This window comes from Manis javanica, chromosome 17, assembly GCF_040802235.1.
Source record: "Manis javanica isolate MJ-LG chromosome 17, MJ_LKY, whole genome shotgun sequence".
NCBI lineage: Eukaryota > Metazoa > Chordata > Mammalia > Pholidota > Manidae > Manis > Manis javanica.
The window spans coordinates 2,426,197-2,439,858 of record NC_133172.1 but is presented as its reverse complement, the minus strand read 5'-3'; the positions used below and the strand labels follow the sequence as shown (position 1 = coordinate 2,439,858).

Sequence of the window (13,662 nt, the reverse complement as noted above, 5' to 3'; positions counted from 1 at the left end):
GCTAGGGCGTTCTCACCCGCACGGAGCAGGGGAGCCCGGGCGGCGGGGGCGTGGACTCCCGGGCATGGGGCTGGCACGGCTGGGGTTGGAGATGACGCGGTTCTTGTCCTATCGTGCAGTCGAGCGTGCGGGTCTACCTTTCGGCGACTGGCGCGACAGAAGGAAGGAGACGAAGGGCCAGGACGGGCCGCTGACAGGAAGTGACGTAGCGCGGGCGGGTGCGGCGCGGAGGGCGGGGCGGGCGGCCACATCCGTTTCCGGTCCGTCGCCGCTTCGGTAGCTTCCCGTCCGCTCGGCGGCTCCCTTCCCCCGCCCGGCTCTCTGCGCCCCTCCCGGGCGCCGGGGCGGCGGGGCCGTCGGCGTGCGGGTCTCCGTGCGTCCGCGCGTGCGTCCGACCGTGCCTCCGCGTCCGCCGCCCGCGGGGCCCGGAGCGCGCCCGCGACACCGAGGCCGAGCGCGGGCAGGGGGCAGCCCGCCATGACCCCCTGGAGCCCGGCGTGAGGGGCCGAGGTGAGCGCGGGCCGGGGCGCGGCGAACGGAATGGGCGTCTGTCCCGTGTCGGCCCCTGGTGGTCCCCGCGGTCGTCGTGTGTATGCGCCGGGGCGGCCGGGCCCGCGTCTCTCGGGTGCCCGTGTGCGTCTGGTCTGTCAACGCGCCCCTCCGCCGGCCTGCCCCGGGCCTCCCTCTGCCTCTGACGCGCCTCGGGGTCTGACAGTCAGTATTCGTGTTCGTGTCCCCGGCATTCCACGTCTTCAGTTCCCCCGACCTCTCGGATCTCTGCCTCTTCTCCCCGCCTTCCCATTTCGTTTTTGTCCTTCTACCCAGCCTCCAAGCCCGAGGGTCCTCCGCGCGGGTCTAGGATCCGCCCCCTCTTCCAGGGGCTTGGGTCTCTGGAATCCGAGGCTCACTGCCCGCAACCTGCGATCTTCGGTCAGGTGACTTCTCCCATTTCCAAACCTCGGTTTCCCAGGCTTTAAAGTCAGGATGTTCATAGTTCCTCCATGGTAAGGCCTCTCTGTTCCTGGAGGTTATGCTTCTAAGGTGCCTAATGCTGTTGGCACGTAGTAAGTTTGTAATTAACTGTTGGCAGCACTGGTTGCCATTGTTAAAAATTGTTCCACACACGCAGTGTTTGATGTTGGTCTTTCGAGGACCTCTTGGAGAGATTTACTGTATTGTGTGTCTTCTGTTTAATCTAACATTTCACTTTGAATCAGCTTATTTTGAAAACCAGTCCCATTTTAAGCAGTGTCTGTGAAAGCTTTGGTGTGTTAAGTTGAAGTTTTTTTCTAACGCACGTTAATACAAGCATACGGAATTTAGTGCAGCTTCCAATACCGCACTTCTGGGAACGTTCTTTTTTTCTCCAGTAATAATAGCAGCCAGTGTTACTGAGCTGCTGTCTGTGGGGCATGGTGCCAAGCACTTTATGTACCCATCTTATTTAATTGACAAGCCTGCCAGGTAGGAGTTCTTTCCTTCGTTTCAAAGGCTGATCAAACAATCTCAAGGAGGTTGCTCTGTTGGTAGCTGATGGCCAGGGTTTGGACCCCCATTTCCTGTTCTTCCCACGGTATCCCATTTTTGTGTTATTTCTCAGCCACTGGTGACTGCCTCTTTTTGTTTCAGGGCCTTTGTCTTTTCTCTCTGACCTGCCTCACTGCCTTTCCACATTGTTGTGTTTGTCTCACATGTCTCTCGGTAGCTCTTTTGCCCCTATTTCTCTGTGCCAGTTTTTCCTTGACTCACTCCTTATTCTCTCTGTCTCCTTTTCTGTATTTGTCATGTCAGCTCATCACCTTTGTGTGTCTGGCTGGGCCTGTCTTGGCACCCTGGCCGACTCTTTTAAATTATCTACATCAGTCTCCAGTGCCTGGCTCTCCAGCCTGTGTTCAAGGCAGGGGCCAGATGCCTCTCCCAGGATTTAGGTAGCTGGAGGGCCCAGCAGATCTGTGTCTGTGGCTTGTTGGGCAGGCTGTGGACTGTGGTGATCATAGCCCAGTCTGGCACCAGGCTCCTCTGTGGGTGAGGCCTGTGTCCCAGGGCAGGGGAGTCCACCTCTCTGTGCCTCAGTTTCCTCCCCTGTGATGTGGCTGTGAATCCTGGAGTTGTGAGAATGAACTGAGTTGCTGTGTATGAAGCCCATACAGGAGTGGCCAGCACAGGGCCAGGCTGAGTCTGCTTGCCATGATTGGCATGTTCTGCCTGATTCCCACCCTTCTGCCTCCTTTGTGTTGCCCCCCTCTCTGCAGTGTAAATTTTGGAGTCCAGGTGGGCTTGGGGTTGAGTCTGCACTGCCATGTCTGCATGTGACCTTGGCTGAGTCACAGTCTCTGTGAACCCCCATCTCCAGCTAGGATGCCACAGTCTTGAGTGAAATAATGGGGTCTTGTGCCCACTGAGCGTCCGGCAGGCAGCTGGGACCTGGCCTGCAGGCTGTGCTGTTCTTTATCTGTCCTGCCCTCAGCCTCTGGCTCCCCCGCCCTGGGGCACCTCATCTCCCCATCACTGTTCTCCCTCCATCGGCCCCTTCCCTGTGTGTCCACCTCTCTTGTGGATTCTGCCTGCCTCCACCCCTGCTCCAGAGGTCTTTCCTGCCCCCCTCCTTCCCTTCCTTCCGGGTCTGTGTACTGAATGGCTTTTCAGTAAGTAAAGGGCCAGCGCCTCTGATGGGGGCAGCCACATCCCCACAAGTGCAGGTCTGCCTATTTGGGGCTCTCAGGCCGGCCTCAACCAAAGGGTCAGACTAAGTCACGAGGGTGACTGAGTCTGCAGATGAGGGCCAGCAGCTGTGGTGCCTGCCTGGGTGCTTAAGATCTGGGAGGCTTCCTCCAGAGCCCCGGGGTGCGGGGGATGCTTGGGGTGACCGTCTCGGACTCCACCCCTGTTTACAGCATACTTCCCGCTCACCGGCTTCCTAGAGCTCGTGGGTCACCAGCGAAACCCCGTGCTGCAAGGGGGAAACTGAGCTGCAGGCGTCCTTGGCTTGGCTGGAAAGGGCTGTGCCCCTCTGGGCTGTAGTGTGCTTCACCGAGCAGGGCCCTCAGCAGGGAGGCACTGGGCGCGATTGAGGAACTGAAACCTGGACTGGCTGATTAAGGCAGAGGTTAACAAGGGCCAGAGAACCCGGTAGGCCACGGGGAGGGCCTCGTCCTCAGCCGTGAGGGACGTGGGGAGCCCCATGGGGGTGGAGGGTTCAGGCTGAACAACCCCAGGTCCTGCTAGTGTTTCCAGAGGCCCTCTCCTCCCCAGATGCGGTGACCCACCAGCCCCTGCTGTGGCCCTCTTCCTCGGTTTGCCCCGTCTCTCCACACCTGGGGTGGGCCCAGCCCCTGTGCCGCCTCTGGCCACCATGTCGACCTCGTCGCTGAGGCGCCAGATGAAGAACATTGTCCACAACTACTCAGAGGCTGAGATCAAGGTCCGCGAAGCCACAAGCAACGACCCCTGGGGCCCATCCAGCTCCCTCATGTCGGAGATCGCTGACCTCACCTACAATGTTGTGGCTTTCTCGGAGATCATGAGCATGATCTGGAAGCGGCTCAATGACCATGGCAAGAACTGGCGGCATGTGTATAAGGTCAGTGCCCAGGCCCGCAGGTGGGGCTCCACACAGCCCCATGTGGTTGGGGTGGGAGCCGGCTGCCAGGTGGGAGAGGGGCTGTGGTCAGTGCCCAGGCCTGCCACTGGGCTCTGAGCAGCCCCGTGTGGGTGAGCAGGGAGCACGGGACAGAGGGGCCACCTGGGTGGGAAAGGCACCTCGGTCAGTTGCACCTCTCAGATTTCAGGAGGAGCTGGACTCTTCTCTGTTTTAATGAAGGCAGAAGACAGTATTTAAAGGATTTTGAGGCTTGTGATTTAAACTTGTCTTTGGAGAAATGTCACATTCACAAGGTTCGTCCTCTCTGGAAGCCTGAGTGGTGCAGTGTCTGCCTGTGTGCCACAGCCTGCTTCCCTCCTGGAGGAAGCTGTGTCCCCAGATGTTGTTGTGTCTTCCTCTGGAGGGGTATCTGTGGTTGTGCCTCCAGGCAAATGGGTGGCACAGGACTTGGGGGCACAGAACTGTTCCATATCTTCAACAGTGGTGGCTGGGCCATTGTCAGAACGCGGACCAGTAAGTCAGGAGTGAACTTACCTGTATGTAAGGTACAACCCGATTTTAAAAAGCACAGTGAGGCCATATTTTACTAGAGAGTGCTTCCCATAGGACATGAGAGGTTTGTCACTTGGTTCACTACAATTGCATTGCTGGTCCACGGGTGGGGTGATCACAGTTGACGTGACCACCCACCTGGGGATGGGGTTTCTAGTAGTTTACAGTGTTGAGCTTTTTCAAATGAGACTGCTGCAAATATCTGTGTTCGTTTGTCTTTTTCTAGAACTGGGATTTGTAGGTGGGAGAATGTGTGTACGTGTCATTTTGTTGTGCCCTCTCCAGCAGTGGTCTGTGGGCTCGTCCCCAGTGGCATGCACATCACTGTCCTGAGGCAGGAGCAGGCAGCGAATGCTTTGGGCGGAGGGGTGCGCTGAGGTGGCGCCCAGTGAGAGGGTCCTGTTGACTGCAGCTTTGGGGCTTGGTGTCCCCGCACAAGGGGTGGGCTGGAGCAGGTGGCCAGGGCCACTCCTGGTGGTGTGGCCTTGGGCCAGCCCATGGACCTGCCTCCCTGGGAGGCTGACTGCTCGGCTGGTGTTGGTGAGTGAGGCTCATAGTGTTCCTTCAGTGAACTGGGGCCAAGGGCCTGCTCCGTGCGGTGTGGGTGAGAGTGGCAATGGCCCTGGTCTCGTGAACTCACACTGGTGCCCGTGCCCGTGGGGCCTCTGCCCTGCGGAGGTGGGTGGTTCCCTCCTCTCCGGGGGAGGAGGCTGAGGCCCAGAGAGGTTGCGCTGCTTGTGGTTGGAGCAGGGACATGTGGCTGGCTGGCTGTGGCTCACTTTCATGGCCATGCTGACAAGCTGGGGTTGGGGCATCAACTCCATGGGCTGTGGGGTCAGGCGCTGGCCGTCCTCACCGAGGGGGTGAGTCCGAGGGGCCTGTGCCAGGCTCCTGACTGGCTGCGGGGGAAACGCTGCTGTTGCCAAGATCTGCAGAGGCACTTGCCTTGTCTCCGTTGTCTGGATGGGGAAACTGAGGTGCAGGAGATCCAGGGCTGCCTAGGGTGCTGGGGGACTGGGGGGCCTGGAGCCCCCCATCTTGACTTGGCTGTGCTACTTGTCCTCTCTGAGGAGGGCAGGGCCTCAGCGCTTAGTTTTTAAACCAGGTGCGAGTGAGCTGTGGCCCACAGGCTGAACTTGCCTAGTGTCTGCATCTGTATGGAATGTCTGGCCGGCATGCAGCCACGCCCTTTGTAGCCTTGGGTCAGCGCTGAGTGGTCAGGACGCGGACCCCGTGGCCTGAAAAGCTGAAATAGTTATTACCTGGTGCTTGACAGGAAAAGTTGGCTGACCTGTGTTTTAAACAGGCTTGTGTTCTGATGTCCCAGGACATCCTTGGCCAAACTGTTTTGAAAATTAACACGGACTGTGGGAAGTCCTGACACCCACTTTTAAAAGACTTTTTCATTTTCTGTTAGGCACGTGTCATGAGCCAACAGCCTGATCAGCTCTTGCGAGTGTGCGCTCCTGGGCAACCCCCACTTGGAGGCGGGGATGTCCCCCTGCAGGAGGTTGGCCCAGGATGCCCTCCCTGGAGGCAGCAGCACTGTGTGCCCAGGAGGTTCTGAAACGTGTTTACGTGTGCCCGTGTGGCACAGCGTCTCAGGTGTCTGCTTTCTTTGCCCAGGCTGTGCTGGGAGGCTGAGGCATGTAGCCCCGGTGTGTTCACTCATGTCGGTGTGGGTGTGCCAGGTCCGTCGTGTGAGCACAGCACGGGTTCAGTATGTGCATTTCACCCTGGAGGGGTGTTTGGGTTATTTCCGGGTTCACAACCTTTGTAACTACTGTTCCAAAGTCCCAGAGCTCTGAGAGTGAAAGTGCTTGTGGTTTGTTTGGCTCAAGGCCCACACTGGACGGAGGTGTGGTATGTGCTTGTGCTGGTCGGCCCCACGCAGGGCGACTCTCGGGACAGCCTCTGCTTGGGGAGCTCTGTCACGTAGGGAGGGGGGTGTGCTCTTTCTGGTTCAAACTCAGGAAGAGTCCTGGAGCCTGCCTGCCACGCACAGGTGTTAACTTTGCCTCTCAGCTCTGCTGTGTAAATGCCTCTCAAGGGCCAGTTAAAGACTAATCTTGGGTTATCGATGTAAACACTGTTAACACACTTAGAGGACGCTGTGCCTGACCTAGGCCTGGCTCCCTGGAAGATTGGGGCTGTTAATGACCCACGGTGCATTCCCAGGCAAAGTGCACCGCCGTTCAGACAGCTTCGCCACAGTGGTGCCACTCGCTCTGGTTTTTAACTCTACTCTGGGCCTGGGTGGCTCTCGGGGGCCCCTTGAAAGCCCTGGAATTGGCTGCATAGCCCAAGCTGTGCCCTTGCCTGTGGATGGCGCCATGGCCTCCTGCAGAGTCTGTAAGGGGCCATGAGCCCTCACCCTGCTCCCCAGACCAGCTTGGAGTTTGGGCTCAGACCATAAGGCCTTCATGGGGTGGGTTGTTTTTTCCCATTGAGTTTAACTTGTTGGAGAGAGAGTTTGTTCTCACGCCGTAAGATGCAGAAGATACCAAAGCGTGTTCCCTTCTCCCTGTCCACTTGTCCCCACTACTCCCAGTACGCTGTGTCCTCCCCCAGAGAGCTCTGGCCCGGACAGGCCTCGAGGGCACGGTCCCTTCCTCCCAGAGTAGGTGGGAGAGCTGCCACCACCACACCGTCTTCAGAGCCACCTGTGTTAGCATGAAGTTTTACACTTCAACCATGACACGTCTCACACTTACAGACCGGCTGACACATGTGCTGGCGTGCTCCTGGGGGCTCGGGGCGTGGGGCTTTTGTCCGCACTGTGTTAGATTCCACTGCAGAGTAGTGGAGCGGGAGCTGCACTGCGTGGCGTTTCCCCTTCCCTGTCTTTTACCGAGACGTGCGGGAGCCACATGCTGCGCCGTCCATGCTTGTGGTGGCCTGGTGGCACGAGGCACCTCCAGTGGTGTGCAGCCCTCACTGCTGTCAGTTCCAGAACATTTTCGTCACCGCCAGAAAGAAACCCTCATCCTTTAGGAGGCACCCCACTCCCTGCTCCCACAGCCACAGGCCACCGCGAGTCTGCTTTCCCTTGGGATTTGCCTGGCCCAGATGTTTCTAGTGAACATGGCCGCCCATCTGCTCTGGTGTCTGGTGTCTTCCACTCAGCATGTTTTCAGGGTTCACCCCAGCGGTAACTGTGTCAGTGCCTCATGCTTTCTGGCCATGTGGCACCCCACGTGTGGGTGGGCCAGGCCTGTTTATACACTGCTGATGGCCTGGCTTGGCGCCGGGGCCCTGCTCCCGGAGGCTGTGGGAGTGGCCAGTACACTCCCGCCCACAGGCCATGACGCTGATGGAGTACCTCATCAAGACTGGCTCGGAGCGCGTCTCGCAGCAGTGCAAGGAGAACATGTACGCGGTGCAGACGCTGAAGGACTTCCAGTACGTGGACCGTGACGGCAAGGACCAGGGTGTGAATGTGCGCGAGAAGGCCAAGCAGCTGGTGGCCCTGCTGCGCGATGAGGACCGGCTGCGGGAGGAGCGCGCTCATGCACTCAAGACCAAGGAGAAGCTTGCGCAGACCGCCACTGGTGAGGCCCCTGGGCGCCCAGGGGCTGGGCCTTCTGCCCTCTCCAGGGGGCCTCCTGTACCCACTCCTCCCTGGCCGCAGGCCCAAGGCTGTGGATTCAGGCCTTCCCCGACGCCCTCCTCTCCCATGCCTTGGCCTCGGCCTGGGTTCTGGTCCCCGGTTCTGGTCCGCCGGCTTACTTGCGCCCTTCCCTTCCCTTGAGCCTTCTTTGCAGTGCCCAGCCCTCCCTCCCCTCCCCCTGGTCCCCAGGGTCGGAGGTCAGGACTGTGGGGGCTGTTGTCAATCCTGCCACACCCCAGCTCAGCTGAGCTCTGCCCCGCCCATCTGTCCTTGGCGATGGCCAGGCCTCTTCCTTCCATGTCTCCATCCTTTCCTTGTTTGACACTGGCGGGTTGCCGCCCCCTACTCCCAGCCATGCCCAGGGGTCTGGGCTGCAGGTGCCCATCCTTCCACCAGCCCCCAGCTGGTCCCTGGGGAGCATCTACCCCACTCCCCGGCCTCTGCCCCCAGGGTTGGGCCTGAAGACCAGCGAGGAAGGACTTTGAGGCCTGGAGGGGTCAGGAGTCTGGGCCTGTCAGCCCACTGGGCCCCCGGCCAGCAGTCTGTGCTTCCCTGACCCCCTTGAGAAACCTGGCGTCTGGGTCCCATGGGGTTCTTGGGGGGTGGGACGGTCAGGCCTGAGGGCACGCAGGGATTCCAGAGGCCCGCCTGGAAGCGGGAGCCCTCTGCGGGCTTCCCCCCTTGCCCCCCGGCTGTGCTCACCCGGCTCTCCCCACAGCCTCCTCTGCAGCTGTGGGCTCCGGGCCCCCACCGGAGGCGGAGCAGGCGTGGCCGCAGAGCAGCGGCGAGGAGGAGTTGCAGCTCCAGCTGGCCCTGGCCATGAGCAAGGAGGAGGCCGACCAGGTAGCTCGGCCTGTGTGGGCGCCGCGGCCCGCTCCAGCCTCCGCTCGCCGCGCCATCTCCATGCCGCCCCTCGGCACCCCCGCTGCGCCTCTGTCCCCTCTGTCCCCTCTGTCCCCTCTGTCTCTGCGCTGCCCCGCCCACCCTCCCACCGGCCTCCTCGCTCTGTCCTGTCCTCAGGAGGCCCGTTTCTTCCCCCCCCCATGCTTGTCTCTCAGCAGTTTGGGTGACCGACATGCTATGATTCTGGGTCGGTCCCGCCCTGGCTGTCTGTCTCTGCTGTGTCTGTGTGTCCCTCTCTCCCTCTCTCCCCCGCCTCCCTCTCCTGTCCCACCCCGTCACACTCTCTCTCCCCCAGCCCCCGTCCTGCGGCCCCGAGGATGACGTCCAGCTCCAGCTGGCCCTTAGTTTGAGCCGTGAGGAGCACGATAAGGTCAGAGCAGCCCCCCCACCCTCCCAGGGCTCCCCTCAGACCCTCCGCAGGCCCCGCCTCCTCACACCCTCCCAAGGCTCTCACCTGCGCTGGCCCGTGTAGCGGACACACTCCCCACTCGAGGTGTCCTAGCTGTGGGGCCTGTGCAGACGCGGACGTGAGGCAGGTCTCGTGCGGCAGGCTCTTCCCTCTGCCCCCGCCCAGTGCAGAATACACCCCGAAGTCCTGGCTGCCCGAGCCTGTGAGAGCAGCGTCAGCCTGGCCTGTCCCTGCACAGGGGCTCTGTGTCCTGTGCCCTACCCGCATGCTCTTCCCGCCCTGCCTGCCCCCGCCCCCACCGTGTTCCCCCATCCCACACATTGTCCACATCCCATTTTACGTTCTAGTCACCTCTGTCTCAGGGCTGGAGTGGGTTCTCGGGTGTTGTCTAGTCAGGTGGGCAGACGGACTCACTCACCCCCCGCCCCCCACCTGCTCCGGCCCCGCAGGAAGAGCGGATCCGCCGAGGGGACGACCTGAGGCTGCAGATGGCCATCGAGGAGAGCAGACGGGAGACTGGTGGCCAGGAGGAGGTGAGGGGGATGCCCTGCGCCTGCTGCCCCCTCCCCATCAGCTCTGGTCCTTCCTTGCCTGTCCTGCTCAGGACTGGCGTGTCTGCTCACGAGCTGCAGGAGGCAGGAAGATGCTCGGGGTGGGCTTGGGGCACCATGGGCACTGGGTGTGGCTGCCAGGGTGGGGCCAGGACGGGTGAAGGGAACAGCAGGAGACACCGCCATGTGTGTCACAGTTGGGGTCACTCCCATGGCCTCTTCCTGTGGCCTCGCACTGGTTGATGGGGGGGGGTCCTGAGCATCTTTGTGGAGGGGTGACCTTGCAGACGGGGATGTGTGGTCATGGGCCTGGCCCAGGTTCCAGGGGTGGGACGGAGACCCTCCTGATGGGGGGGTAGCCAACAGCTTGGCTGCTGGTCAGCTGGAGTTGGGCTCTTGGTTGGCCAGCCTGGGCCCAAGGGCCCTGGGGAGCCCACTTGGCTCAGCAGGGCCCCGGAGAAAAATGCCCAGGGCTGCACCCACTGCTGCCCCCACCCCTGTTTTCATACTGTCCTAGGGAGGGGATGGGGGTTTTTCAACAACCAGAGAGACAGGGTCTCTCTCAGCTGGGCCCACCCGCAGGGCACGGGGAGGTGTGGGCAGTGACATAGAGGGTGACCTGCGATCACAGGGTGGTGGCCTGGGAGGGCAGAGGAATAGCACGTCATGGTGGTTGGGGAGCAGATGGGGGAGGAGGTGGGCAGGGCTCATGGGCCAGGGCCAGCGGGGGCAGACAGCGGGACTACAGCGGGGACGCAGTATGGGGCTGCCTGTCCCGCTTCCCGTCCCAAGGACTGGGTGCCCCGCTGTGGCTTGGCCGTCCCACGGCCCCCTGCCCCGCCGGCCCTCACGTGCTTCCTGTTTCCCTGCAGTCCTCCCTCATGGATCTCGCAGACGTCTTCACAGCCCCGGCTCCGCCGCCGGCATCAGACCCCTGGGGGGGCCCAGTGCCCGTGACTGCTGCCATCCCTGCAGCTGCCCCTGCCTCGGACCCTTGGGGGGCCCCTCCTGTCCCTCCGGCTGCTGATCCCTGGGGTGGTCCAGCGCCTACACCGGCCTCAGGGGATCCCTGGCGGCCTGCTGCCCCTGCGGGGCCCCCAGTTGACCCGTGGGGTGGGACCCAGGCCCCTGCAGCTGGAGAGGGTCCCATGCCTGACCCGTGGGGGAACTCAGATGGTGAGTGCTGGCTGCCCTGCCCCAGCTCCCACCGACTTCCTGGGCACGCCCCGGGGTGGGGACAGACCCAGCCAGGTGATGGCAGGCAGCTGTGGGGGCCCGTGCCTTAGGGGGCGGTGCTGATGAAGGAGGCTTGAGGGGCAGCAGGCAGGGCACTGGGGGCCTAGGGGTGGAGTTGGGCAGGCAGCTGGGCAGGGGCCAGGGAGCCATGGGGGCTTCAGCATAGTGGGCAGTGTGCACGTGGCCCCTCACCCTGGTTGGGGGGCTTTCCCAGAGTCCTCAGGGCTGTGGAGGCCTTTGCCAGGACGGGGGTGCATGGGCAGAGGCCTGGTGCATTGAGTGCCTATGGCTGCCCATCCTGGTGCTTGTCCTCAGGGCAGAGGGCAGGGCTGGGGTGTTGGGCAGGTGGGCCTGCAGGTGGGGTTCTGGGGGGGTGGCTTTTGTTTGTGAGCTGTCACAGATTCAGAGGACACAGACCCTGCCGGCCTCTCACATGCCTCTCACGGCCTCTCCCAGGTGGGGCCACAGTCGGTAGAACGCCAGCCTCTGACCCCTGGGCCCCAGCCCCAGCTTTCTCAGACCCCTGGGGGGCCTCACCTGCCCAGCCCAGCAGCAATGGCACTACAGGTACTGGGGGAATGGGGGCAGGCTGGCCAGGAGAGTCTCCTCTGCCTGGAGGGGTGGGGGCTGGAGGTTGGTCCCCTAGGGAGCTGAGCGGACGTCCTGATCCCCACAGCAGTCGGGGGCTTTGACACGGAGCCCGACGAATTTTCTGACTTCGACCGACTGCGCACAGCACTGCCGGCCTCGGGAAGCAGCACTGGTAAGCCTCCCGGCCGCCCCGCCAGGCTCTTCAGATGCCCTGCAGGGACGGGCTGCCCGAGGGTGGGGCTGCCGCTCCTGGCGTGGGCCCAGTGCCCATCTCTGGCTTTTTGACAGATTTGTTGAGGTATAGTCCATTGCACATCTTTAAAAATTTATTCTGAAATAATTTTGGAGAAGATTTGTGAAGTAATACTGAGAAGTATGGGGCTTCCCCAAACCGCGAGCTCTTTGCTTTCTCTCTTCCTGGAGGCGTGGGTGTGGTGCAGCCTCCTGTGCTTCTGTCTGCGTGTCTGAGGGCCAGGCCGCTGCGCCCTCTGTCCCTCGGGGCGTGGTGCCTGGGTCCTCAGCTGCCCTCTGTGTCTCGGCCCAGCGCCCTCTCCACGGTGGCCCTGGGCGTCCTAGGCCTCGCGTTCCCTTCTTGTGGAGCGGTTAGCTGCCCGGCATCCCCCAGTGGGTTCCCGTGTCTGGAGCATGTCCCTTGGTGTGGATTCCTGTCATGGTGTGGACACCCTGTCTCGGGGGCTCTGGGGGCTTTCACAGGAGCCTCAGTGGGAGGCGTGTGGTTGCTTCCTAGGGCTTTTGTCTTTGAGGGAAGCAGGGTGCAGGGACGGTCAGAGCTGCACCAGGAGGGCCCCGGCTATGGCCCTGTGCCTGGGATTGCCCAGGTTTCCATCCAGAGGTTGGCACTCCCTAGGCCTTAGCCTGTGCCAGTGTGCATGTTTGTTGACACTAGGTAGGATTCTTATGCCTGTTAAAGAAGTAGCCAGGTCTGTTGGTGCCTGTTCACCACTGTGAGGCCCTGGCTGGGCTGTGGTGGCTTGTGGGGTCGGCCTGGGTGGGTCCTCTGAGCAGCACAGCTCAGGCCACCAGGCAGTCCCTGGACAGCTGTCCCTGGGCTCAGACCTGCCTCCCTGAGCCCTCGCTGGCTCCTTGCAGGGGACCTGGAGCTGCTCGCCGGAGAGGTGCCCGCCCGCAGTCCAGGGGCATTCGACATGAGTGGGGTTGGGGGCTCTCTGGCTGAGGCTGTGGGGAGCCCCCCGCCTGTGGCCACCCCAGCCCCTACGCCACCCACACGGAAGACTCCGGAGTCATTCCTAGGGCCCAATGCAGCCCTTGTCGACCTAGACTCGCTGGTGAGCCGGCCGGGCCCCACACCGCCAGGAGCCAAGGCCTCCAACCCCTTCCTGCCGAGTGGTGAGTGCAGGCCCCCGGCAGCTGGGATAGGGTCTTGCCTGCGACCCACTGGGCAGCCCCTGATTCTGTGTGCGTCTCCTCTCCTGCAGGAGCCCCAGCCACTGGCCCCTCCCTCACCAACCCCTTCCAGCCCACGCCCCCTGCGACGCTCACCCTGAACCAGCTCCGGCTGAGCCCTGTGCCCCCCGTCCCTGGAGCACCACCTGCGTACATCTCTCCCCTTGGCGGGGGTCCTGGCCTGCCTCCTATGATGCCCCCAGGGCCCCCGGCCCCCAGCACTAATCCTTTCCTCCTATAATCCATGGCATGGGGGCTTGGCCCACCCGGGTCCCCATTTCCGCTCCCTGGGAGACCAGTGTTGTGAGTGCATGTGAAGCAGGGGCCCTGCCCCCCCACCCCGCGCCCCGCCCCTGGGGCACGCTCACACTACACCCTCTTCCCACACCCCTTGCCCCACCTCCCCAGAGAGAACCTAGACATGGGGGTGGGGAGGGGTGGCGCCAGAGGAGGACCCCTTTCCTGTGGCATTAGGGGAGGGACAGCTGGGGTTCCCCTGCCATCCCCCCGGCTGGCCTCCGTCAGGTTTGAGCCTCCTCACCCCACACCCCTTGGTGAGCCCTCGGTGATGATTTTGGCAACTTTGGGAATAAATGGCGATTCTCATGGGTGTGGCCCCCCAAGTTCCCATTCATGATTCGTGGGACCCCTGACCCTGGGTCCAGGGCTCTGCACCCATTCACTTCCTGGGGGCCTCTGGGAGTTGCGCCTCTCTCAGGAGCCTTGGTCCACCCTGCCTGCCCCTCAGCTTCTGTGGGGGTGGGATGTTTTGGGGTGGAGGGGT

General features: G+C 62.2%; 1 protein-coding gene across 5 annotated transcripts; it reads left to right on the top strand.

Moving 5' to 3' along the window:
• The first annotated feature begins 264 nt into the window (after window positions 1-264).
• Window positions 265-13,488, top strand: EPN1 (epsin 1). Of its 5 annotated transcripts, none has more exons than XM_037025687.2 (11): window positions 265-510; window positions 3,253-3,580; window positions 7,455-7,704; window positions 8,482-8,606; window positions 8,962-9,036; window positions 9,525-9,608; window positions 10,499-10,802; window positions 11,319-11,429; window positions 11,542-11,625; window positions 12,564-12,821; window positions 12,911-13,488. In XM_037025687.2, exons 2-11 carry the CDS (start codon window positions 3,353-3,355, stop codon window positions 13,117-13,119), a joined length of 1,728 nt encoding a protein of 575 aa, XP_036881582.1. In that variant the 5' UTR covers window positions 265-510; window positions 3,253-3,352; the 3' UTR covers window positions 13,120-13,488. The 5 variants fall into 5 exon arrangements, with proteins under 5 accessions (XP_036881582.1, XP_017502697.1, XP_017502696.1 ...); XM_037025685.2 differs by having other exon boundaries at window positions 266-510; window positions 11,539-11,625; XM_037025686.2 differs by lacking the exon at window positions 265-510 and adding an exon at window positions 2,964-3,129 and having other exon boundaries at window positions 11,539-11,625.
• Window positions 13,489-13,662: the final 174 nt, after the last annotated feature.

Excerpts from the sequence above, each read along its gene's own strand:
- EPN1 (XM_037025685.2), top strand. The coding sequence starts at position 3,353 with ATGTCGACCTCGTCGCTGAGGCGCCAGATGAAGAACATTGTCCACAAC. Across the intron at positions 8,607-8,961 it reads GCAAGGAGGAGGCCGACCAG|CCCCCGTCCTGCGGCCCCGA; the intron begins GTAGCTCGGCCT and ends TCTCTCCCCCAG. Across the intron at positions 9,609-10,498 it reads AGACTGGTGGCCAGGAGGAG|TCCTCCCTCATGGATCTCGC; the intron begins GTGAGGGGGATG and ends GTTTCCCTGCAG.